At 37.2% G+C, this 24,851-nt stretch overlaps 3 protein-coding genes across 6 annotated transcripts; 2 read left to right on the forward strand and 1 right to left on the reverse strand.

Moving 5' to 3' along the window:
* The first annotated feature begins 204 nt into the window (after positions 1-204).
* LOC127933293 (pseudouridylate synthase RPUSD2) lies at positions 205-3,883 on the forward strand. The gene is made up of 3 exons (XM_052530162.1): positions 205-920; positions 999-1,295; positions 2,201-3,883. Exons 1-3 carry the CDS (start codon positions 477-479, stop codon positions 3,005-3,007), a joined length of 1,548 nt encoding a protein of 515 aa, XP_052386122.1. The 5' UTR covers positions 205-476; the 3' UTR covers positions 3,008-3,883.
* Positions 3,487-15,420, reverse strand: LOC127933292 (protein dispatched homolog 2-like). Of its 4 annotated transcripts, none has more exons than XM_052530161.1 (8): positions 14,944-15,420; positions 10,167-10,521; positions 10,036-10,065; positions 9,827-9,950; positions 9,185-9,309; positions 8,960-9,057; positions 8,779-8,876; positions 3,487-8,243 (listed from the first exon to the last, which is right to left on the reverse strand). In XM_052530161.1, exons 1-8 carry the CDS (start codon positions 15,002-15,004, stop codon positions 4,758-4,760), a joined length of 4,377 nt encoding a protein of 1,458 aa, XP_052386121.1. In that variant the 5' UTR covers positions 15,005-15,420; the 3' UTR covers positions 3,487-4,757. The 4 variants fall into 4 exon arrangements, with proteins under 4 accessions (XP_052386121.1, XP_052386119.1, XP_052386117.1 ...); XM_052530159.1 differs by having other exon boundaries at positions 10,036-10,068; positions 14,944-15,381; XM_052530157.1 differs by having other exon boundaries at positions 10,036-10,068; positions 10,167-10,553; positions 14,944-15,380.
* Positions 15,421-18,216: 2,796 nt separating this feature from the next.
* Positions 18,217-23,483, forward strand: LOC127933466 (extracellular tyrosine-protein kinase PKDCC-like). The gene is made up of 7 exons (XM_052530488.1): positions 18,217-18,959; positions 19,117-19,233; positions 20,392-20,663; positions 20,906-20,985; positions 21,081-21,188; positions 21,768-21,944; positions 22,825-23,483. Exons 1-7 carry the CDS (start codon positions 18,387-18,389, stop codon positions 22,926-22,928), a joined length of 1,431 nt encoding a protein of 476 aa, XP_052386448.1. The 5' UTR covers positions 18,217-18,386; the 3' UTR covers positions 22,929-23,483.
* Positions 23,484-24,851: the final 1,368 nt, after the last annotated feature.

Consider the following 24,851-nt stretch of genomic DNA (forward strand, 5'->3'; position numbering starts at 1 on the left):
ACATATATAACAAAAAAAATCGGAAAATGAAATGTGCACATGACAAAAAAGGAGTTCATACAAAAAAAGGAAGAAACAAAAATATGTATAAATACAAGTATTTTTCTAATACTTTTTTAGGCCTACGAAAGTTTAGATTTAAAGTAGATACAATTTTTTTACCCCACAAATAATTCGTAAACAGATGACGTCACGTGATGTCATCAAACCAAGACGGAAATAATTCTGTCATTGAGTCGCTGGATGGCATGCTCACGTGTGCGAAAGGGAAGGTAACTTAGCAGGTTTAAATGCATTACTTTGCTTTGGAAAACAATAGAAAACAATAATAATCTGAAACACTTGTATCGGAACAAAAACGTGAGTGTTAAAACTCTGGGAACGCTACGGACAGCGCTAAATCAAGTCAGGACAAATAGTTGCAAGTCTCCTTTATAACATCTTGACTTTGGAAAACATCAGTTCAAGTACACGTTATGGAGAATAAAGAAGCCACAACTGAAGAAGACAGCTGTGATACGGACAGCACAGTTAGAACAAATCGCGGTAAACGTAAAAACGAGGAGACGGATGAGGCAGCAAAACAAGGCAGCCGTAAGAAACAGAAGAGGTGCGGGAAACAGCTGCGTCCCGGTGAGCGCTACGTGCCTCCGCCGCAGAAACGCAACCCTGGCGTGAGTTTCAGCCAAGAACATTTTGCCGAAACCTCCTACTATTTTGATAGCGGTCTTCGCAAAGTGAATCCTTATTATTTTGATTTTACGACTTACTGTAAAGGACGCTGGATTGGTAAAACATTACTAGAGGTTTTTAAGAGTGAATTCCGGGCAGAGTCTCTGGATTACTACAGAAAGGCTGTCAAAGAGGGGCGTATTAAATTGAATGAAACACCCGTGGATGACCTGAATATAATACTGAAGGTAAGAGATCACGTGGCAACATATCTCTTTATATGTGCAGGTTTCTTTAATTGTTTTGTACCTCTTTTGTTTCTCTAGAATAATGACTTTATGAGGAACACAGTGCACCGTCATGAGCCCCCTGTGAGTGGGGAGCCCTTGGAGGTTCTGGTGGATGATGGTGAAGTGGTGGTGGTGGATAAACCCGCCTCACTTCCTGTCCATCCCTGTGGCCGCTACCGTCACAACACTGTCATTTTCATTCTGGGGAAGGAGAAGGGCCTTAGTGGCCTCCACACAGTACATCGACTGGACCGCCTAACCTCAGGTGTGCTGCTGTTTGCTCGTACACTTGAGGTCTCCAAAAAACTGGGTGCGATGGTTCGTGAGAGACAGGTAGGACAACATTTCTGAATGGCATATTTGGTGTTAGGTCTTAAAAATGTTGCATTCTGTCACTTACAGTTGGTTGGAATTGTAGATTATATCAACACTGAAAATTTCTTGATAAAATCTGCTAACAGTGGTGGTCTAAAGGGGTACTCCAAATGGAGAACTAGGAGTGTCCCTTAAAATTAAAATGGAAAAAAAATCACTTAATAAAAAATATAAATGCTAATTTCAATATGCCTTTTCTTTTTAAACTAACAAATAAATATACATTAAAATGTTTAATTAGTTTAAATATCTAGTTAAATGTAATTATTGCAACCATTTAAATAAAATTTTTATAAAGCAATTACAAATTGATTTTATATATATTTATAACGTTTTGAAAATCAAGTAAAAAAAATGTCATTTGACAGTTCACACATGGAAGCAACCAATCATCAACTTTCTACTGAATTTTAAGACACGCCCTCCATATTAAAACTTGCATTTGAATATTAGTTGTTAATGTGTTTTGTTACAATAGAATATCATTCTTTACATGAATACAAATTTTATCTGTGTGTATATTTGAAAAGTTAATAATTAATGTATTATTTATTTTGATGTTACATGTCACTACATTTTTAAAGGTGAAAGAAATAAATGGAAGAAAAATTGGATATTGTCACCACAAATTAAGAATCTGTTCCCACAACATAATTTATGGCCATGTTTTGTTAATTAGTTAAATCTTTTTTATTAATATTAATAAAAAACGTGCAGGTCTCCTTACTAAAATATTAGTTAGAAATGAAAGTTTATGCAATCTCTAAAAGTCTGGAATTGTCAGGCAAAGGTCTATAACATGCATTTATTAAAAAAAAAATTCATTTCATGCAGATTTAAACCCAACTTTCTTTTTTTCACAGTTAGAGAAGGAGTATGTGTGTCGTGTGGATGGGGAGTTTCCAGAGATTGAGGTGGTGTGTGAAGAACCCATCCTGGTAGTGTCCTTCCGCGTGGGCTTCTGTAGGGTGGATCCGAAAGGCAAAGAATCCCGCACAGTTTTCCAGAGACTGAGCTATAACGGGCGCACTAGTGTGGTCCGCTGTCTACCTCTCACAGGACGTACGCACCAGATTCGTGTCCATCTTCAGTTCCTCGGCTTTCCCATCCTTAACGATCCCATCTATGGGTCTTCTGCATGGGGTCCAAACAGAGCCAAAGGAGGGCTAGTGGGTATGAGTAATGAAGAGCTTCTAGAAGCTCTTATAAAAGACCATAGTTCAAAGGAGAGTCTGCACTTGTTGGATTTGCCTGATGAAGTCGTCTCTGGAAAGCAAGGGCTGGAGAAAGAATGTAGTGATGGTGCTCAAGAACACAATGATCAAATAATTGCACCTGCATCCAGTGGTGTTGCGTGTGATGACAGTTCATGTAAACTAACAGAGGAGGAAGGAAAGGCAGAAGGTAGTCAAGAATTTCACAAGAGTACATCTGCAGCCGAGACTGCGGATAGTGCTCATAAAGAAACAGTATCAGATGAATCCTTCAGAACTGCAAAATCAAATGCTTTTGTGAGAGATCATTTATGTGGTGAGTGTAAAATAGTGCGACCCGACCCAACCAAGAAGGATTTGATTATGTACCTACATGCATTACGATACAAAGGACCTGACTTTGAATACAGCACACAAATGCCTGAATGGGCCAAAGAAGACTGGCTTCAGGACTAAAATAAAATCAGATGTATTCATGCATCTTTTGTTACCTTATATATCGGCGTGTTTACAAAGATTGTTTTTTTTTTTTATCTCTTTGATTACTGAATATATTCTGAGTGAATTCAAAACTACTTTTTACATTTGTTTTCATTTCAGTTTCGTGGATTTATTAGTCAGGTACATTTCCATTTCATCAATTTATTTACCGGTTTATTTGAGAAGGACAACATCCCATCTGACATGAGCGTACAGCAATAAGAGCTTCTATTTGTATTTTTGTGGGAATGAAAATAAAGCATGTTATTTAATATAATTTTCTTCTGCCCCCTCAGTAATAGCAGGTGAGAGTAATTTTAATTAAAACATGTAATGCAAAATATCGTGTTATGCATAGAAATGAAGCGGAGATTTTTTTTTATTTTCTTACGTAGTCCAGTTTCAACCTGCCTTTTGAACTCAAAACCACCAAAGAAAGTCATTGCAGTGTAATCTCAATTAAAAATATTTTTTTATTTTTAATGAACTACGATCATAGTTTATCTTCAGACAACTTCAAATCTGACTTTACGCAGAGGCTATCAACAACAGTAGTTCCACACCAGCAGGTTTTATAATACAGCTGCATAATTTCAGGAAAAAAAAAAAAAAAACTTTTGGCACAAATCATTATTACATTTTGGCACTTTGTATTTTAAGATGCTTTGACAATGTCGAGAACACATCTGCTGGCCTTAATGAAGTAACGTTAAATTAATCTGGATATAAAAAAAGAAGGATATTCTTTCTAGAAATACATCATTTTGCAGTATAATTAACATTTGCTAAGCTTCCAGTTTCATAAAGGATTGACATCTTTGTTCACAATAAACACTACTTTTCACATACAAACTTTTGCATTCTAAACTATGTGTATCTTTCAAATACATACTGAACATTGATTTAACACTCACAGTCTTGTATAGGGTTCAAATATATTGCAGTTTTTCATAAATCAGGGATATTAGTGAAACATGTCCACACACTGAAGCATTCTGACTAAAGAATGTTGTAATTAGCCTATATTCTGATGGGCAGTCATTGTCTTTTTTAAAAGAGGTACTTCTATGGCTCAGGCAATAACAAAATGTTTTTCCTTACAGCTTTTATGAAAAGTTCATGTTTAAAAATGTGTAATATCATAACATGCAATAAAATGTATTCATGAATAAAAACAGTTATAGCAACAGTAGCAAGCATATATATGCCAAGTGTTCCTGGCATAAGGTAAGTGTAAAATTACTATAGTGGGTTATTTCGGTGCTTTTCTAGTGTTAATTAATTGAAAAGAATTTGGAGGAAAAAAAAAACAGTAAATTTATATTGATTGTGATCTTTGCAAAATTAATGTAAAAACAATTAAAATGATAGAGTTTAAAAAGCTCATGGCTCGGTTGTTTAAAAGATCAGGCACAATTGTTCTTTAAGTGTTGGTAAGTTTGCAGTTCAAGGCCCCTGAAGAAAAGCTTTTTCAAAGGCTATTGTGGGTGCACATTCAGTGTACATTTACATGACATGCAAGGAATCATGCTAAAAAAAAAAAATCTGTGTGTACACAAATGTGTGTACTTCCCAAAAATGAACTAGTCTTTGTTATCTGGTATGCATTTTCAGACAGATTAAAAAATGTAATAATATGCGGCTGAGTACAAAAGTTAAGCCCACCATATAAAGTACTGGCCATGCTGTGGTTGTTAAGATTTGCTCAGTGTGTTGTCAATATTGATTAGCTGCCACCTTCACCTTTTCCCTCCCTTTTTATCCAAACATCGGGCATATCAGGTTTGCTGTTGGGCAGTATCACTGGCACCTCACTTTGGCTTGTCCTTACTCTACTGGACGCCGGGGAAGCAAGGTCATATACAGTCTCCATCAAGGACAGATGTAAAGTGTCCCTCTTGCCATTAAGGTGGCCAGGTTGTAACCCTTCCTCAAACTTGACAGCTTCAGAGACTAAGATAGCAGGTTCTACCTCACTTAAGCAGGTCTCATTGGAGTCTACAAGTCCCTCCATAGAGCTATGAGACTGACAAGACAAAAGCCGTTTGTGTAGATGACAGCTAGTGGCTTCATCCACTAAGAGTGACCTTTCATTGACGGTATCTGTAGTCTGAGTGATCATGATTTCTTCCGTGCTAGAGGAAGACGACAAAGACACATTCCAAAGTTGGAGCCCACCGCTCGAATGGCCACGGCATTTCTTGCACAAAACCTTCTCTTTAAATTCATCTTGTGGAGGAACAACTACAGGATGCAACATGTTCTCTTTGTATGGGGATGAGGTCTGGAGCGCTGGAGGTGGGTTGCAACCCTTAAGGTGCCTGCTACACATTTCTGTGCTTTCATCCTCAATGCTGACTCGATCATAGTCTTGCCTTGGACTGAGGCCACAAAACTGAATATCTTCAGAAAGGACAGAAGGCCTGTTGGACAGCTTGCTGGTGCAAGTGCTATTCTCGAAGCTGTCGCTCAACTGGCAAGCAAGTGGCTGCAGTTCGTACTGTTCCGGCTCCCTTCCACCGACTGCTTGCCGCCTTTTATGGTGTTGTTGATTGGGACAAAGAAAGCCTTCGCTTTCTTTATTAAAAGCTCTTCGAACCAGAGAACCTGTGCCACAGCTGAATGCCCCATTAGCTGCGGGATTGGTGGTCCTGGGTTCTGTAGCCGAACAGGACGAGAGTATATTTTCAGTGGCTTGCTTTGTAACACAGGGTAGGGTTATTCTCCCACAGTTCTTCTGGGGTCCAAAGAAGCAGCACAACGACTGGAAGAAGAAAGTAGCAAAACCACATGCAAGACACTTCACAATTAGGAGGAAGATCCCAAGTTTTCTGAATAGCAATGCAGTTGCAGGTAACATAATAATGCCCACACAGAAATATGCCCCAGCACCTATAGCTACCGGGCAACCCATTCTCTTCAGGGAATGTGCAACCCTGCCCAGTCTGTCATTGTGTGGGGCCAGGCTGTATGAAATGCAATAATTGGCCACAAAGTCAACAGAGAGACCTGCAGCTACTGAAATTAAGAGTGCTTCCACACCATTTAACTGCCATTCTAAGAGCACAAGGAGGCCAACAGTAGCAAACACACTTCCTCCCACTGCAAGGGACACAAATACACTTAATGGAATATTCCATGTTGTTAGTAAGAGCACTGCAAATGTGAGAGCTACCGAAAAGCCTGCCACCTCCAATGTCTCTGAGCTCAAGCAATGCTGGAGGTCATATAAGCCTAGTTGGCTTACAAACCATCCTTTCTGCAGTCCTACTGGAGCCTTGGACATTTCCCCATTAAACCACGATAAGATCTCTTGGTAGAACAGAGACATTCTGCTGAAGTCGAAGCTGTAAAGTTGTACAGTCTTGAATATTACAATAAGGGCAGTGATTCGACCGTCCAAATCAAACCTCAGGCCTCCGGCACTGGGTGAGTGTCCCTCTGCATGCTGCTCTGCTACCATCATGCTAAGGCACTGCTCGAAAACACTTGGTGGGTAAGGAAAGGGAATATTATTGCAGCAGAAGCTAAACGCATCCTCAGTTTCAGAACAGCGACGTATAGAAACCCAGTGAATCAATTGTTCCACAAAGCACACATTGTCTTCTACTGTTTCTTGGTCAGCTGATAATGGAGAATAGAAGGTCTGGTTTTGAATTTTTCCACACAGATCCCGCAACCACAGTTGGGCTTGGGGACTGCTTATATTGAACCCTGGATCAAGAACTAAAGATCCATTACTTTTTGGATCGAAGTGGTCACCGTCATCAGATGGAATTACGCCCCAAATTAGAGTTAGCGTCATGGGTTCATCTTCACCCTGTTTCATTCGCTCAAACATGAACTGGTGGCGATATTCAGCATCGTATCTCTCAAAGGGATGACTGGAGCGGAATAGCTGAGTTGTTCTGCTGTCTGAAGTTGGCAGTTTCATGCCAGGGTCTACGCATGATATGTACGTTCCACCGACGGCAAGGACTGCAAACCAACCGATCCATATGTATCGGAATTTCACAACTCCACAAGGCAGGATCTTTAAAAAAAGCAGGTTTGATGTGTCCGAAAACCCTCGCCCTAATGTCCGAAGCTTCTGTCTCAAAGTAAACAGACAGCGCTTTCTTGAACTTGTCTCCCAGAATCCACCCGTATTTTTGGAGCAGCAGGGCTTCCAAGCTACCTTCACGACAGGGTTTGAAGACAGCACAGCATAGCGTTCTTGCAAAATGAGGGTGCACGGAAGCCAAACGAGAGCAAATAATGTGTTGATTAATGAGGCACTGCCAAGATATACAGCATAGCATCTCACAGCAGTGATGCTGCTTATGTAGCCTGAGTAAAATGTAATGCTAGAGGTCAGACCTGAAACTAATATCAAGTATCCTATTTCCTGTAAAACCCGGTTCATTCTTTTCTCAGGGACAGCTGGAGGGTTGTGGCTTAGCTGTAGTTTCCAGAAATCAACAAAAGTCAGGGCTTGGTTTAGACAGCTTCCCAAAAGCACAAGGACTGATGCAAGATTGAGAAGTGGAAAAAATGTTAAGCGAAATGCAACTTTGTAGAAAAAATATGAGGTGGAAATTGATAATATGACAGCAACCAGTGACATTGCTGCAATAAAAAATGATTTGAGATATAGTCCCAATGTGAACAAAAGTGCAAGAGATGCAAGCATGGGATAGACAGAGTCCCGCGCCAAATAATACTTGAAAAGTTTTTGTTTAATTCCCAAATCCATTCCTGTTATGGTGGTGTTATTGTATGTAAGGTCGCGACCCTCTAAATAGTCCAGATAAATTTTCATTAGTGGATCTCCTTTTTCTACTGGAAGAAATACAGTGCTATATTTTAGGGATGGGACCTTGTATTCAACAGTCTGTGGCCCCAGAAAGTCTTTGTCCACAAGGTAATGGAGAATCTGAAAGATGCTTGACAGTTTACAGCGCTGTGGAACGGATGCACAGCGACCAAGTTTACTGCTCTCAGAACATGATGCAACCAGTCTTCCATCATGATAGTAAGGGGCACAGAATCTGAGCAGGCCAAGGCTTTCAGAAACCTGCTGTGCTGTCAGACTAAAGCAGGAAGAAACGTTGTTAAGAACAGCCAAGTAATTTCCCAGAGACCAACTTGGGCAGCACTCATTCTTCACCGTGGAGCTGGATAACTCTGATCTGACCTGGCAAAGTTGAGCAAACTGGGTCCCGGAATGGATCTAAAATGAATAACAAAAAATTACTTTAATTTCTGAGCAAAAATATCACAAATGTAAAAAGGTGTATTGCTTTAAGTTATCATGCTTTTTCATCTCATTAGTATTCATACATTCAGTTTGCATGTAGTTGCTGAAAAGTACTGACTGCATCTAAAATCTACAGGAGCAATAAAAAAAATAAACTTTACAAATCTTTTATATTTATATTAGAAATAATTTTTTATAGATTATTTATGTACGTCTCTAAAAGTTGTTCATGTGCAAAATGCTTTTAGAGGTGTTTTAGATGCTGTCAGTGCATTAATGATGTTCTAGTGTGTTTTTCAATGCAGACAAATAGTATGTGCCAAACCAAACTTAATGTGCAGATAACTACAGTACGATTACTAATGAGATCACATTGAATTCTCTAGTATCTGAATCTGATTATTAACACACAATGAATAGATTCATCATATCATATATCCATCACACTGCATTTAACAACCTCTTAAGAATATTAAGCCCTTTTAGGGAAATATAGTCCTTGGTTTACCTGTGCCTGTTCCATCTGGCACATGGAGTAAATTGCCTTTAGACTCCAGAGACTGGCAGAGTTTCCAGAGCGGAAGACCAGCTGAGCATAGCGCTCTCCTGCAGAAACACAGATTGGGTGATATAAAACATTACTGATTCATTAGATTTGGAAATACCTGATAACGTGAGTAAAATCTCACCTGGTGCGTTACAGAAAAAGTTGTGCTCAGTGTAATCTCTGTGTAACATTCTCCGTGAACGTTCTCTAGACTGGGGTTCAGATCCAACCGTGTTCTCTCTGTAAGACAAACAGGATTTTTTCAATACAAACATAGCATACAATTCTGACATAGCATAAAAGTCTGATTTAGAGAAATGATCAGTGGTAAAAGTATTTTTTGTATCATATGATGACAAAGAAATACCCTGAGATTGTCTCTGTGAGTTGCCATGGAAAGGGGGACAGTGATTTTCCAGGTCCAGTGTTTTGCTGTAACCTCATCCACGTTGCTAGTCGGATACTTATGTCTGTTCCACGGGGTTCAAATCCCTGGGAGGTCAAAGACATGTGAATGGAAAGTAGAAACTCTTTGAAGTCATTATAAATGTGAATTTAAATCATTTGAGAGGCAAATGTACAATTCTAATGATGAAAGGACACTGATGGTAAGTTTATTTTCAGAAATGTATTTATAGACACAAGCCAATTTCTGCCTCAGAGAAAAAAAAAATCTCTCACAATTTTAGCTTTAGTTTGTGTAAAAAAATCTTAGGAGCAACTTCAGGAAAAAAGTGTCTGCCACAAAAAAGAAAGAAAAAAACTTGTTTTTCTCAGAACACCTCACAATTCTGATTTTCACACAACTGTGACTTTTTATCTCACATGGCTCCATTCTTTTTTATTACTTTATCTCCTTAATCATACAATTACTTTTTTTTTTTTTTTACTTATTTTATGTCACTTTTAGTATGTGATCCATTTACTTTTGATTGAATTTACTAACATACCAGTAAAACCATTAAAAATCATTATTACTTGCATATGTTACAGAGGTACAGATACTCACCAGCAAAGGGTCTGAGAAGTCTGGCAGAGGACCGATCAAAACCCCAGCGAGGGAACAGGCAAACAAAACCAACGTACATGAAATGAGCACAGTCATCGGGTACTCCACTATGACCTGGGAATAGCTGTAAAAATCAAATTTAATCTTAATCATCTGATGTTATTATAAACATACATCTTTTATCATAATTTGCTGCAAAAGCATCCCACCTCCTTGGTATCCTATGCAAGCCATCATTCCTACTGAGCAGACAGACATAGTGATTAACAGATTTAAATGTTTACAATCAATTAGAGTTATGTCCATTGCAATGAGATTTATAGTAGAAAAGAGTCCGGACCTCACTGTCACCATGTGACGCTGTGCAGGCTTGTGGTCACTGCCTTCATGAGATCCATGAAGCCAATGGCACTGCGATTTATTGTGACATGAAGGCAGGCCTGGTGGACTGCAGCCATGGGCAGTCTTAACAGGACTCGCTGAACAGTCTGCTTGACCTGGACAGACATTGCTTTGATTCGACTGCTGGTGGCCACAGCAGGGGCATCTTTTGCATTTTGGTGAATGATAGCCAGAGCCCTGCGATACTTGATGGTGGAGCTGAGTAGAGGAGTGTGACCTGAAAGGACTGTTGCTGTCAGCTTGGTTCTCCACAATTTTGACCGGACACGTCTGAGATTCAATGCTGTCACTGTCTGGAAGACACAGCGATACCTCAGGGATCTCACTACAAATAAAAGACATTGCATGACATCAATCATCAAATGTTCTGTTGCAGCTTTCACACCACTACATTTTAGAAAAAAGCTAGTGATATTAATTGTTATGTTAAAGTAAAGAAATCAAGACCGGTCAATGAACCAGTGGTACGGTTTCAAGAATTGCCTTGAATAAAACATAATTTGGACTGATCCAATTGCAATCATTGATTCAACGATCTGGTTGAGTCACTTTGGGGATTCATTATTTTCACTTCTCCGAATATCAGTGCATAACTTGTTCGAACTGGTTTACAAATGAACTGACAGGTGACAGAATTAGTCATTACTGGTTTAAATTATCAAAGAGTCTAAGATTTATGATCCTTAGAGCTTGAGTGTGTGGAGAATTTGACTGTTAAAACGAAAAGTTACTATAATTCGTATTTTGGTATAGTAAATTTTATATGGAAATCATATTTAGGTTATGATTTACCGTAAGTTGTTCATGTGCTAACTGCTAAACATGTAAAAGGGTTGTTTTTTTTAATTGCTCATTGTGTCTACACTTTTATAACTAATCTTTTAGATATTTTAATCTTTTCTTGTCATGCAGTGATTGTCTGAATGTTACTGGATCAAACTGACCGACAAATAAAAATAGTTTAATGTTTTGTTAATATAAAATAATCTTGAAAGTTCAATTTTGAAATGCTTATACACAACAATATGGTTGTTTTGTTTTGTTTGAACCATATGACTCTAAAACATATAGCTTATTTCTGTCAGGAAATTGCCTATAGAGAATGTATGAGTGCACATCTGAGTTGCTGGCAACATACTGTATATTAGATTAGCAATGATGTCTTAAAAATGTATCAGTGAACTGCTTGAACGCCCAATTAGGCCAAGAGGGAGGGACTCCATCAGCTTACTCTGTCAACCTCATAAAAAGCCTTTTCAGATGAGAGAAAAACAGTGCTCACTAGTGCTTGCAACTCTGTTACAAGCTGCTCAGGAAGTAAATATGAGAGTGCGGCACTTCTTAAAATGTACTGCTGAATAATGAAGAACCACCAGAGATTATCCACAATACTAAACAGAACCGCTCTTTATAAGATACCTTTTTTAGATCTTACTCTGCTGAACTGTTGGTAACAGTATGTTATTAGCTTATTATAGCTTTTCATAAACTACTTTTCTGTTTACCACACTTCAGCTATAAATGTGTCAGGTTCGGTGTAAGAGAACATTTCAACATTAACAGTCCTTAATAAGAACGAAAGTTTAAGCATTTAACAGGCTTGTTTTTACACTGACTCTTTACCAAGGTGACGAGCTATGCAAACACTGGAACACGTGACTGCTGGTCAAGTGTGTACATGTGTAAGAAACAAATAAGCTCAATTTTTAGATTCTTTAGATGCGCAAAGTCAATTGGGCAGATTATAGTATGCAAGACTGATCCCATTTAGCTGTTGATGACATAAAAAACTGGGATAAATCATTTGCAAGGAAATTAAAAGAGCTATTTCAGCAGGATTAAACAAACCACTTGCTCGTAACCCTCAGACACTTTATCTCTCATTACTGAGCTTCTTGGTTGTCTTAAATGCTTAAAATTATTCTTGACTCATTTTTGATTCTTGATTCTTGAGAGTGTGGGCTTGCTCCCATTACAAGGCTTTCTGAAGAACTTCTACAAAATTGTGTTCAATTTCTATAGGCCTATATGCTATCAAAAGGCTCAGGTAAACAGGCATTGTTTTCAAACAATGACCCTTCAGCATCTGATGGAGCTCATGGGTTTCGGTTGTGTGCATGCTGCAGAGGTTTTGACGGTTATCAAAAGGAACAAAGGCTCAATTTGATTTGACAGCTTTGCAGCTGGTACGCCGTGTCTGCGTTGCCAGAACTCGGAGGTGATTGTTGTGGCCTGTCAGACTGTAAGGGTGAAATCAGTTTATCATTTCAGCATCACACAAGAAAAAAAAAACACCACTTTTTCTGACGAGACCTCATCTTGAACCCAGCAATGACCTGAGTACTGGGAAAACTGAGCTTAATGTATATGATGACTGTAATTTCCAGAGTGGATTTGCTCATAAGATACCCTATTTAACTACGGTCAGCTTAAATATTACTGGAGCAAGCATAAATATTTACTAAATACTTCCCTTTACTCCATTCACACCAATTTGTATGTGCATATAAAAAATATTCTGCAGTAACATCCCTCGGTTTGTATTCACATCTCCACTAAGCTTTATACTCAGTGGATCTTGTATGGTAGGAATTATGATCTGGAATAAACGCCTGAAATGTATCAGAAACTGAACTGATTGAATAGATGCCCTCACAGCATTTTTAGTGGATATCAGCCATGTTGGCTGGAAAAACACTGACTAACATCATGTAGTATAATGGAAACTTACACTGCATGAGATTTACTTCAGGCCACTGATACCAATGGTGACTCAGTCTAGATAAAAAAATAATTGGACCGATTCACAAGGGTGAATCAAGTGCTCATAGGCACATCTTATTGCACCAAATTGCAATTATATTATTAATTATAACATTTTAAAATCAACTATATTTTTCATAAATTATACATACATACTTTATTTTTACCTGATTTAACCCATAATGTATTTAGGTTGATTCAGTGATGCTAAATACTTTATAATATTTTTATTTTAATAAAATCAGTTAATTTATATGTTTTTAGGTTACTATTTGTTTTAGTGCATGAACACATGCAGACTGAATGTAGTTAGATTTGAGTAACAAGTCATTCATACATAAATAATGAATTGCCATCTAAATAGTGTAACTCTTAACCAAAAGATTATAATAATATCATTGCATTGTCACCAGACTGTAACATTCTTGTGTGTGATAGTTTTGGGAGATGAAGCACTTGCTTCTGTGTGTAGGATATGTGCATCCATTTTAAGTAACAAACAACAGATAATAACAAGGAACAAAACCTTTGATTAACAAATCAAAGGCTGGTAAGAGGGGCCCATGTTTGAGGATCACACTGGAATATAAAGACAAGGCTTCTCATGAGAGGGTCATATACTCAAAATATGAGTCACTGCAGCTTCGGCTGGATCTTCTCCTCCAGAGAAGGCATCTCACCATCTGCTCAGCATTACTTTGATCTAGACAGATTTCGTCATTAAAGATAATTATTGTCGATACAGAACAGGGAATCTGCACGTAGTTATGTCTCAGTCAGAGTAACAGATGAGCCCTGTGATTAACATTCAGAGTCAATCATCTAACACCTCCATTAAGAGTCCTACATCCCTGTGTGGTTCATTATTAGAATAACTGATTTGGCATTCAGTAAAAGAACTAGAATATTTCTCATGTGTCCGTTTTGCCCTAAAAATGTAATCACTGATATATAATAATAAATATTGATTTGAAAATATTTAACTGCACCCAAAAACATCAAGATTATCTTCAGATTAGAGGTCACATTAGTTTACACATAAAAAGCAATGAACAAAAATAGTATAGTAATATCTCACTTTAAAACATTCTATCCTGTTGGATACAATTAAAGATATTATGATATGACACCATGAAATTTATTTACAAAAATAATAATAATAATTACCTTCAAGTTGACATCATGTCAGTCCCAAACTAAGCAACTTTGGCTTATCATTACCATCCTTTTAAGCATACTGTAAATGTTCTCACAATTATTATAATAATGAAGCTATGAAGTTAAGATGACCAGAGCATATTTATTGGTGTACCCTTTTATAAAAACTTAATTTGACTACAAACATTCATTTTTTATCAAATTACAGAGCTCAAAATGTACTACATAACAGGAATTATTTATATTATTATAATGTCTAACAAAATAAAGAATCCCTCAAGTAAAGTGCTTCTTATATTTTTACGTTTAATGTCCAAATGGCAGCATGTGCTGCAGAATAATATTTTGTCGGTATTAAGAGGATATTTTCCATGTGTCCTTTTGAGTGTCAGGTGTGTAATATCAATTAACATGGAGTGTGCCTTAAAATGAACTCATAGTGGCTTTCGTGACCAAAAAACATCAACTGTATCATCACAGATCAGAGGTCATGGATAACATAAGGGCAACTCAACAAATGATTGAATTTAGTAGTAGCCTATTTATTTACTAGTGATATCCTTGTACTTTAAACATAGCCTACAGTTCGGTTGTTATTGTAACCCTCGGAGAATAGTATTTTTCGCTTGTAAACAAAAGCCAAGTCGGTCACCTTAAAAAGCGACACGTTCGTTATTTCTGCATATTCTCACAAACCACCACTTAAATGACTTCCGTTCGTTCACAAACACACTTGCCTCCAACAATTAGCCTTATAAGCCCCGCTATATCCACATACAGTCACACACTTGTACCTTTGAGGTGCTTCCTGAGAAGGTCCCTCTGTCGTGGATGAATCTGTGATTTCAGCATCATCTCGCTCTCTAGAAAGGGGCACGGTATCCATGCTTTAATGTCTGTGATATCCGACTGTCAATTTCAGATGTGTAATTCTGTGCAGAATGCAATCGAAACAGGTTGTGGTCGCGCCGTGGAAGGCAAAGCCTGCGTTAATGAATGTACGGAGGATGCTTCGTCGTGGCGCTGTGATCTGAGGTGTTGACAGATCGAGGGTGGTGCTGGAGAACAAGACCGCTTCGCTTTAACACTGCAAGGGTGTGTAGCCAAAGCATAGCATAGCAAATTGGAAATTATATGATATTATTTTCCACAGGCGTACGTCATGCACATTTAAACCTAGGGTGCACGTGCCCCCTCAGATTTTCGAGCCAAGTGGATTTGGAACGCAGCTTCCAAAAGACAAAAATATACGAAAAATATGTTTGATACTTAATACAACCACACGGGTGTGATGTGCAGAACTAACGTTAGCCGGCTAAATAAAAAATCTGCGTTCACGCGTTGGCTGGTGATGAGCCGAAGACAGACGCGTTTTTACAGCGCTGCGCATTATAACCAATCACACACGATTCTGTTGAGTTTATGAATGCAGTAAGCCAATCAGAGGCGTTCAGATGAGTCATCGCTGAAACACCGGAGTTTTGTTCACTGCGCGCGCCGCTGACTGAATTCTGCTCACTGGCGAATTAACTCATCAGAAACAACGAAGTGCAGATATGAATAAGATTTACTGTAAGTGATATATACTTTTAACTGTATAAACAGCTTTAGTGATTATAATAGGAGTTCTCAAAATTAATAAGTGCATGACGCTCCTGTTCTTTTCCATAGTCAAATGACTAAGAAGTTGCAATGGTTTGCTACATACAATGCAATACGATAGTTACAGGTCTTATTTGGTTGTTTTAACTGGCTAAGGCAGAGGTCTCCACCAGCCCTGTTCCTGTTGGGCTACCGTCCTGCAGATTTCAGCTCCAACCCCAATCAAACACACCTGAGCTAATCAATGTGTTCAGGGCTACTTGATAATTACAGAGATGTGTTAGAGCAGGGTTGGATCTAAAGTCTGCAGGATGGTAGCTCTCCAGGAGCAGGGCGATATGACAGATAACTGACCTGGACTAGTTGTCACATGCATGGGTTTAATTTCATTAACTCTTGAGTCATAGATCAATCACACAAATTTACATCTTGGAGAAGCCTACTTATGTTTTTTCTTTTTTTTTTAATGATCTATGTTGGTTTCCATATATACATACATACATACATACATACATATATATATACATATAATATTCTTTTGGGAAACACATTATAGCATAGCCTACATTCGACAAGAATAATAAAGTTAGATTTCCTGAAAGCTGTTCTTTTTTTTTTTTTTTTTACTTTTTTACAAATGATTTTGTTTGTAAAGAGTGATCGGGCCAGCAGATCCTGATAAATAACAGATACAGACATGTCATTCAACTGTGAGAAAAACATTATTTACAGTTATGTGCTTTATGTTTGACAGTAGTTGGGCAGTAGAGGAAGACATTCATACAAATGAGCTGTGATGACTATAATGAAATTCATATTCATAATCATTATGAATCACTATTCGCTACAGACAGTGTACCAGAAAAATATGCTTTAACTCAAAGAACTTTTACATGATATGTGTAAAGCATAGTGCAGTTGTCTCTTTAATTAATTTGAGCATGTTTACTTCAGATCATGGGTGTTTCTGTATTGCCACTTTGTAGTTTTTTTAGAATGAAAAAAACATTGTTTTCTCATGATGAACAGCAATTAATCAACAATTAATCAACCGATCACTTCAGAAAGTATAACCTAAGAAGTATGATAACTGAGGTGTAAAACAGTCTAATGATATATATTTGCTCATATGAAGTGCATTTTCACCATTATGGTATAATTAAAATAACAAACAGCATCATAATATTATTTTATTTTATTAGTATTTTATAATCAATATTCCTGTAAGCTATACAAAACTTGAAAAAAAATAATATTTGGGATTTATGTTAAATATAAAAAGAAGGTTTACATGGTAGGCCTACATATGCTTTGCTAAGCGGTGAGCTCATCTTGCAGATTTTATTAAACTGAACACATTAACCCTCTGTTGCAACATTATCTCTGTGTAAAAGATAATTTCCTTCATTTTGCAAGAACTTTCACATTTGTTAGTACAAATATTTTTAAACCTTTGCAGTCAAATAAATAATGTTTATTTCACAAGGAATTGCTTAAATATGTTGTCACTTTAAAACATGTTTTTATTTGGATTTCAAATTTTTTGAGATTTTGAGAATTTATTTGGCATGATCTATTATTAAAGTATTAACATACTTTTCAGTATTAACATTTTATATAGGTAAAGTTATTATATTATGCTATCACGTAGCATAATAGTAATAGGAAATTACAGCAGTATAATTTAGTGTGAACTTGCTAATTGTTTGATAAAACAGTTTAGACCTATATGTCTGGGTTATATATATATATATATATATATATATATATATATATATATATATTATTATTATTATTATTATTATTATTATTATTATTATATTATTTCCATTGCCTCCATACAACATAAAAAAATAGGTCCATGCTAAAATTGTTTTCTTAAGTTACACGACGCTATTTAATATTTACCGTAATTATTAATAGTCCACGTACGAGCGTTACGTGTGATCCTTTTTCTAGCAAGATACAGCTCTTTGGCGCCGTCTTGCGACTGTAATATAAATACCCTGGAAAGACATTGTTTATTTAATATAGACGTGGTTTAAGAAAGAAAAACGAAACATCGCTCAGAGCAACGAACCGGTAAGAGGCATAAGATGATAGAGAGAACCAAAAACAGAAGTTTATCGTCGTTAATTAAATTAGAAAGTCACAGTAAACAGTAGATTAGTCGAAACGATGAATATTTAGCGTTTTCTTTGCTGAGATGGACCTGTTTTCTTTGTGAAAGATTTAAGATATTTTAAAATAATAAATCATTTAAACTCAAGTAATCAATGTTTCATGTCAGTGTGTTGTATTTGTTTATCAAGCTGTTTGAGCGAGGGCCTGATCACCGTGTCGGGGTTGCGATAATGACCGCATGAATGTATGAAATTATTTACATAGGCTACATTTTTCAAGAGTTAAATGATTTAATAAAATCACATAGAGCCTCTTTTGTTTAAGTTGCATTGTGTGGGAGGTGATTATTTGGCCATGAGGATTAAGACACGCCCAAGGGGCGTTACTAAAGCTCACACTTACTACACTAAATTACAGTGCGCACGTTCTGTGCGTGTCAGAGGAGTACGACCGAAGAGAACGTGTTGGAGTTTGACAGTAAAAACACAGAAAGGACCTGCATGAACACATCATGATTTTCTCAAGGAATCCCTTTTGCGCTTTTTTATTTTTTGCTTTGTTCTTTTTGTTTTTAACAGTTATTTTAAAAAAATGGCACTTTGGTCTCCAGGAGAAGAAACCTTTTGGTGATGCTGCCCGTCCAGATGGTTTAACTCCAGAGAGTGACAGATTGCTCCAACAACTTCAGGAAAGACAACAAGAACTTGAGCTCCTGCACATCACATTTAATAACATACAAGGCTTTGTGGATCCAAATTTATCCACCAATGACAGTGCAAACTATATCAATGGGAAATTACGTTTGGACAACCCAGTATCTGCTAAAACCGATATTGGCTGTGAAGAACTAAGTGGCATCAAAGCTGTTGACTTTCTTGGTTCAGGTTACACTAAAACAGTGTTAAAAGCAGCGTTGCCGCAGGGATTATTTGTGGCATTGAAATCTGTAAACCATCAAGGTACGGACATGAGATTGTGCATGGAAGATTTTCAAGATTCCCAAGGCTGTCTTGAGCTTGTATCTTTCAAACTGAGGAAGGAGATTGTATTACTGCAGACACTGCAGCACCCCAATATTGTAGAGGTAAGAAAAACACCCTTACTCAATAACTTCTACTCACTCTCCAGACTGTGCCATTGTTATGTAATTTATTAGATATGCAAAGGTTTAAAGGATGAATAAGTGCCATGCATTGCATTTTGCACCAGTTTATCCACTAAACTTTTAGTATTCATTCCAGCTGAAAGGTCAGTGTCAGGACAGAACTCTGGTTGGTGGCATCACAGCAGTCCTGGAGCAGGGGATGCCACTTCAGATGATACAGCTCCTGCAGAGCCCCTGGGAAGAGCGCTTTCGGGTAAGAGCACCACCCCCAGGCCTCCTGTGGAGTGTTAATCAGAGATTCCCCACCCACTATCCCCCCACAGGGCATACCTGAGGTGGGGGTGGATTAACTGAAGCTCCATCTCCATACCAGCTGAGCCTGATCAAATAGTACCGAGGGACAGATGTCTGTCTCAGATGTCCATCCTTTTACTTTTTTTACCCAGATAATTTCTCGGCACTGTTTGAGGGAGCCTGCGATACCTTGTTTAACGAGACGAGAGTATTTTCTTTCACATTCTCTTTGGTGTACAAGAAGCAGGTGCTGACACCCTTTGATTTTTAATAGGTTCTGATGATGACAAATGCGTTTAAGCTAAAGGGCTGTAATCGAGTGACTCGTCTCGTTGACATTCTTGCCTTCCCTGATACACGTGGTCCAGAGTTATTCAAAAGGTGTTCGGTTTCATCCACCTCTGTTTTTGTCTTCAGGGTTATATTCAAAGCTGACTTAATGGCATTGCTGTGCTCTCTAGTGTAACAATATTATATACAGAAGTAAGAAAAAACAATACATTTGAACTAGTTAGTAGACTAGATTTTAAATTTACATATGTACATAATTTAGGTTGCGCATATAATAATCAGCTTACTTTATTGATGCCGGAGGGGACAATTTGGGTGTAAACCAATGCATCAAATGTAAGCGTATGAGATAAATACTATTTATTCTATTTACTCTGAGTATAAAATAGTTACAAACCAGTGAAAAATTCTGCCAGTGCAGTGAGACAATATGCATCATATATTGTGGTGTTTCACAAGTAACTTTATTTTGTTTTGAGGGATTTTAGATATTTTTAATTGAAAAAATGTCAGAAAGTCAGCAGAATGATTATATAAAAAATATAATAAATAATAATATATAATTAAATAATATAAATATATAATTAAATATTTATATTATGTCATATTAGTGTAGTATATAATTGAATAAATTAGAATAAACAGATACATATACTGTATTAAAAGTGAAGTAACATTGAAATAAATTTTAATTATGTTTTGTAAATAAATAAAATTGGTAACACTAGAATGGATCTGCATTCACAAATTAATATTTTTGTTTAACAATTGATGCTTTTGCTAGTGTTATGGTTTGCTTGTAACTATTGATTGTGTTTGTGCACAGGTCTGTCTTGGTTTAGTGAGGCTTCTTCATTATCTTTCTCGCTCACCGCTGGGTTCGGTAGCTCTGCTGGATTTCCAGCCTCGACAGTTTGTTATGGTGTCAGGAGAACTCAAGTTAACAGACTTGGATGATGCAAGTATTCAAGAACCGGCCTGTCAAGAGGACTCCGACTGCCAGATGCAGTTCCCCCTTCGCAGTTTCACCCTCCGATGCTCCCCTTCTAGAATCTGCGAAGGCTTGAACGAGATGAGGAACCTCTACAATGCCTACAGGTGAGCACTTCCCACATTCCATCTTTTATCGTCTGAGCCAGATAATAAAATAGTCTGGCATGGTGTGTGTGGGAGTTTCGTGACAGCTTCTCCCCTCCTGTGCCTGTTATGATTAATTATCCACCCCACTGAGTGTCAGGGCATCATTTGTTGCATATTGATCTCACAGCGTGTATCGCCTTCTCTGCTATTCTTGGCTGAGTTTCCGAGGAATTATATGAATTCGTTATTTTCTTCCCCAGGTATTTTTTCACCTACCTACTGCCTCATCAAGCTCCCCCACTGCTGAAACCTCTTATTCACCAAATAATGAACTCCACAGGTGAGTTTTACTGCGAAATTCATCTTGATGAAGAGCCAAGCTATCACAGCAGAAGTGGCTCTATAATGGAAACTTAATTTATGTGCTTGTCACAGGAGATTTAAAGCAAAGCATTAATGAAACCCTGGTCGCCTTCGAAGAGGTTTTGCATATGTACAAATCTGGGCTGCACCTGGAGAACTTGCCACCATCAGTAACCAGAGGTAATGTGTTGATTTTAATGACGAATTATACTTCTCAACAGTTTCCAGTTCCCATTACATACATATTCGATCATTACTCTGGCGAAAAGCATTCTAGATATATGCAGTGCTCTCAGCAAGATGTGTCTCCGACTGCTCCGTTAAGAAGATGTACTTCGGTCATAAAACCTGTGTAACTCAATCCATCTTCAAGGGCAAGTTTTGTAGCCCATAAGACTCTCTCTCTCCCTCCCTGTGAGCTTTGACATCAATAAATCAATCACACGGCCACAATAAAGCTGCACAGAGGCATTAAAACAGCCAAGCATTGTCAAAGAATATTCAAATCTTATGTCCAAACGTGTTCACAACAACTCTCGTAAAAAGTGTCCACACATTCCCCTCTGTTTTGAGAGCCACCGCTGCAGTATGCATGTCTTTTGTTGTACTCAGAGGTGCGCACATACATTTAGTAACATAAGATTCTGCCACCTCTACTGTGAGGGGACTGTGAAAATGGTAATATTTTACAGATGGATGTTACAGCAGTGTTGACTGGATCCTGGAATGATTTTGATGCATTTTTTCATCTTTGTGCAGATTATGCTGTCTTGAAAGGAATGAGGAGTGTTACAAATATGGAATACATCTGCTGGCCGTCGTACAAGCAGCAGGGCTGCGTGCTGTCTGTGCACGGTGCCAGAGAGGCCGCGCTCATCTGCAGTTCTCATCCACAGTGCACAAGCTTCTCTCTCAGCAGTGAAAAAACATGGACAGGTCAGTGTTTTCTTTAGACTGACTGATCGTACTTACATCATTAGCTGTTGTAAACAGCTTTGACAGACTAATCAAGTTTTATTCTTTGGTGTAACAAAGTGACACAAAAAACGTATCTTTTTTGTCTTTTTTGCTATGATTTTAAAGGTAAATTACAGCTATATGTAAAACCAACTCAAAACAGATCCAAATCATGGCAGAAAAATAAATCACTATTGTATTTTCATCTTGTCTTTCAGTAAAATATACCAAAATACTTAAAACAAGATATATATTTTGTGAACCATTTTTGCGAGGTTGTGTATAATATTTTAATTTTTTCATATTTTGCATATTTTCCTTAGCCCTTTGGTAATTTTCTTTTTGTTTTATGAATACATTTCATTACACTTATTTAATAAAATTTTTAGAGAATGTATATTGAATATAGATTTTTTTTATATATATAATCATTACCATATTTTGTTAGATTTGCTTAAAGCAATGTGTTTAAGTTTTTTTTTAAACAATTAAAAAAAAAATAGGGAAATAATACTTAAAAAAATTTAAAGGATGATTCTTACCAATTTTGTTAGATTTATGCCTAAACAACAACACAATCTAAATAAGAAAATTTATCAATTTCATTTAAACATATATTCTGAAAGCAGTTCTTAATGTCTTTTCAATATTATTTTTAAGTAAAACCCAAAAATACAGACTAAAATAATGATTTCCGTGGTGGGTTATTTGAGAAAGAATGTGTTTTATATGGAAAATGAATAATAAAGTGGCTACTCTGTGCCTCTGTTCAACATTATAAATCATCTGAACACACGACTGTTGTGTCTGTTTGTCTGTGTCTAACCCAAGGGCTCTCTTTGCCTTTACTTGTCTGTAGGTCGACTTCTTGCCTCTTTCAGAAGTGGCTTCAGCCATCTGGTTCCAGATGTGAACTCAGCAGTGTACATGAGGAGGGTTAAAGCCTCGGGAGCAGTGCTTTGAGAAAAAGAACCGTGGGGGAAGGGGAACATTTTGAGACAAATGAATGTGTTATATTTATAGGCATCTTACTCAATGGCTGTTTGATCTTCGTGCCAGTCCTACACGCTGCCAAGGAGTGTTTAAAAGGATTTCCCTTCAGGTATAATTAACCTGAAGAAAAAAAAGCAGCAAGAAAAATAGGGCTTTCTACTTTTCCTCCTGTATTACGTTCACATGGGCACGGTCCACAGCTCTTTCACAGATTTACTTTGATGTTAATGAGGCCAGAAGTTTGTAGCGTTTTGCTGGATGCCAGTGTGTGTGGAGAACTGTGGCAATAGGCGGAAAATTGCTGAAACCACAAAAGCGCAGGAATGTTTGGTGGGCGCCATTGTCCTTCCTGCATTAACTGATATATATCTAGATTTCTCAAAAGTTCGTCATACTTCATCCTGTGGGTGCGTCTGATTTCTTGTTCTTTCAGAGAAAGAGATATTATTATTCGTGTGCGTATGCTCATTCTACATTCTGTATTTTGTTTCAAAGCCTTTTTTAATACAAAGTAATAAAATTCATTTTTTCACAGTTTGTATTTGTGTTTCATTACTAAGGACAGTTTATTTAGCGTTTCAGTGTGTTTCTGATCACATTAATGGAAACCTTTTTGCATTAACTACATTGCATTACCATTTGAATGTTATCAGGGCTTTCTGTTAATTCACTTTTCAGGTGTGAAATCAACAGACTTTCCATTCTCATTTGCTTGCATTTTACTTTTAACTATTTCTGAGAAGAGATCCAAGCACAAAGTTTATACAGAACCTTTCCACCGCATGCCAATAAATCACTTGCAGGGGTCATTATAGTTTAATTGTTAGATGTAAATGCAGCTTGCCTGAGGGCCCTTTCTCATGGAGGAGCTCAAAAACAAAGGGGCATTAAGAACAATTAAAGTCAATCTGCTGTTAGCACACGAATGGGGCTTCCATCTGCACTAGTTAGGACTTTCCATTCAGGACTTCATAGATATGCACAGATAAGCTATGGTTTCAGGGGCATTGCATTGCCCTGGAGCTCCTGGGTTTGACCACTGATAAGATCTTATGCAATTATTTTACATTTTATCTGAAACACTTGACATGAGAACGACTTAATGTAGAGTAAATCAGCGGTGATGAAATTATCCAAAGGTTTACTCACCACGCAAACTGTTGGTGGAAAAATGTTTTTAATTAGCACATTAAAATTAATTTTTGGGGACATAAAAATGTCAGGGTGATGCATTCCTGGTGTCATAAAGTAGAAAAAAGAGTCATTAAATTACTGAATTAATAATAATAATAATAAAGTAATTTGACATAATCTTTTATTATTTTAATTAGTTAATTAGTTTAAAGATGTGGTGACCAATGTACAAAAAACATAAAACGTGAAATGATAAAATAGACAGGACCCTGGAGATCTTTGTTACGGTTTGTCAAGGTCAATAAATCTTGGATAATTATTATATAAAAATTTGAAATTTTTATGACAAGTCATGTTATGACAAGTCATGTTAATTTAGTGTGTAAACACACACACACACACACACACACACACACACATACTTAATATATATACTTAAATTGATTAAGATACACTTAGATGTATAAATATGCTTTTTCAGTTCATCACAAAACATTTTTAGAGCCACTGAATGTAAACCTTATAAATAAAATCAACACGAACACAAGGAGTACATTTCTTAAAACCTGACACGTGTTTTAAACTAGATTTTTTACACCCTTTTTTGTCATTGACCCTTACAATGATGCCGCTACACCCATTCTATGGCTTCCAGTGTGTTTTTAAAGTACAATAAATAAATAAATACAACGATCATCAAATGGGGTTTGCAACCTTTCATCCCACGATTAGATTTCTGGATTCTGCTGGGTTTTTCTT

The sequence above is a fragment of the Carassius gibelio genome, chromosome A17, assembly GCF_023724105.1.
Source record: "Carassius gibelio isolate Cgi1373 ecotype wild population from Czech Republic chromosome A17, carGib1.2-hapl.c, whole genome shotgun sequence".
NCBI classification, from domain to species: Eukaryota; Metazoa; Chordata; class Actinopteri; order Cypriniformes; family Cyprinidae; genus Carassius; species Carassius gibelio.

Bases quoted from the DNA above. Each gene is read 5' to 3' on its own strand.
- LOC127933293 (XM_052530162.1), top strand. From the start codon at position 477: ATGGAGAATAAAGAAGCCACAACTGAAGAAGACAGCTGTGATACGGAC. The intron at 921-998 runs GTAAGAGATCAC...TTGTTTCTCTAG, and splicing joins ACCTGAATATAATACTGAAG to AATAATGACTTTATGAGGAA. The intron at 1,296-2,200 runs GTAGGACAACAT...TTTTTTTCACAG, and splicing joins CGATGGTTCGTGAGAGACAG to TTAGAGAAGGAGTATGTGTG.
- LOC127933292 (XM_052530157.1), bottom strand. From the start codon at position 15,035: ATGGATACCGTGCCCCTTTCTAGAGAGCGAGATGATGCTGAAATCACA. The intron at 10,554-14,943 runs GTACAAGTGTGT...TTTTATTTGTAG, and splicing joins TCTCAGGAAGCACCTCAAAG to TGAGATCCCTGAGGTATCGC. The intron at 8,244-8,778 runs GTAAACCAAGGA...TATTCATTTTAG, and splicing joins GCCAGATGGAACAGGCACAG to ATCCATTCCGGGACCCAGTT.
- LOC127933466 (XM_052530488.1), top strand. From the start codon at position 18,387: ATGATTTTCTCAAGGAATCCCTTTTGCGCTTTTTTATTTTTTGCTTTG. The intron at 19,234-20,391 runs GTAAGAGCACCA...GTTTGTGCACAG, and splicing joins CCTGGGAAGAGCGCTTTCGG to GTCTGTCTTGGTTTAGTGAG. The intron at 21,945-22,824 runs GTCAGTGTTTTC...ACTTGTCTGTAG, and splicing joins CAGTGAAAAAACATGGACAG to GTCGACTTCTTGCCTCTTTC.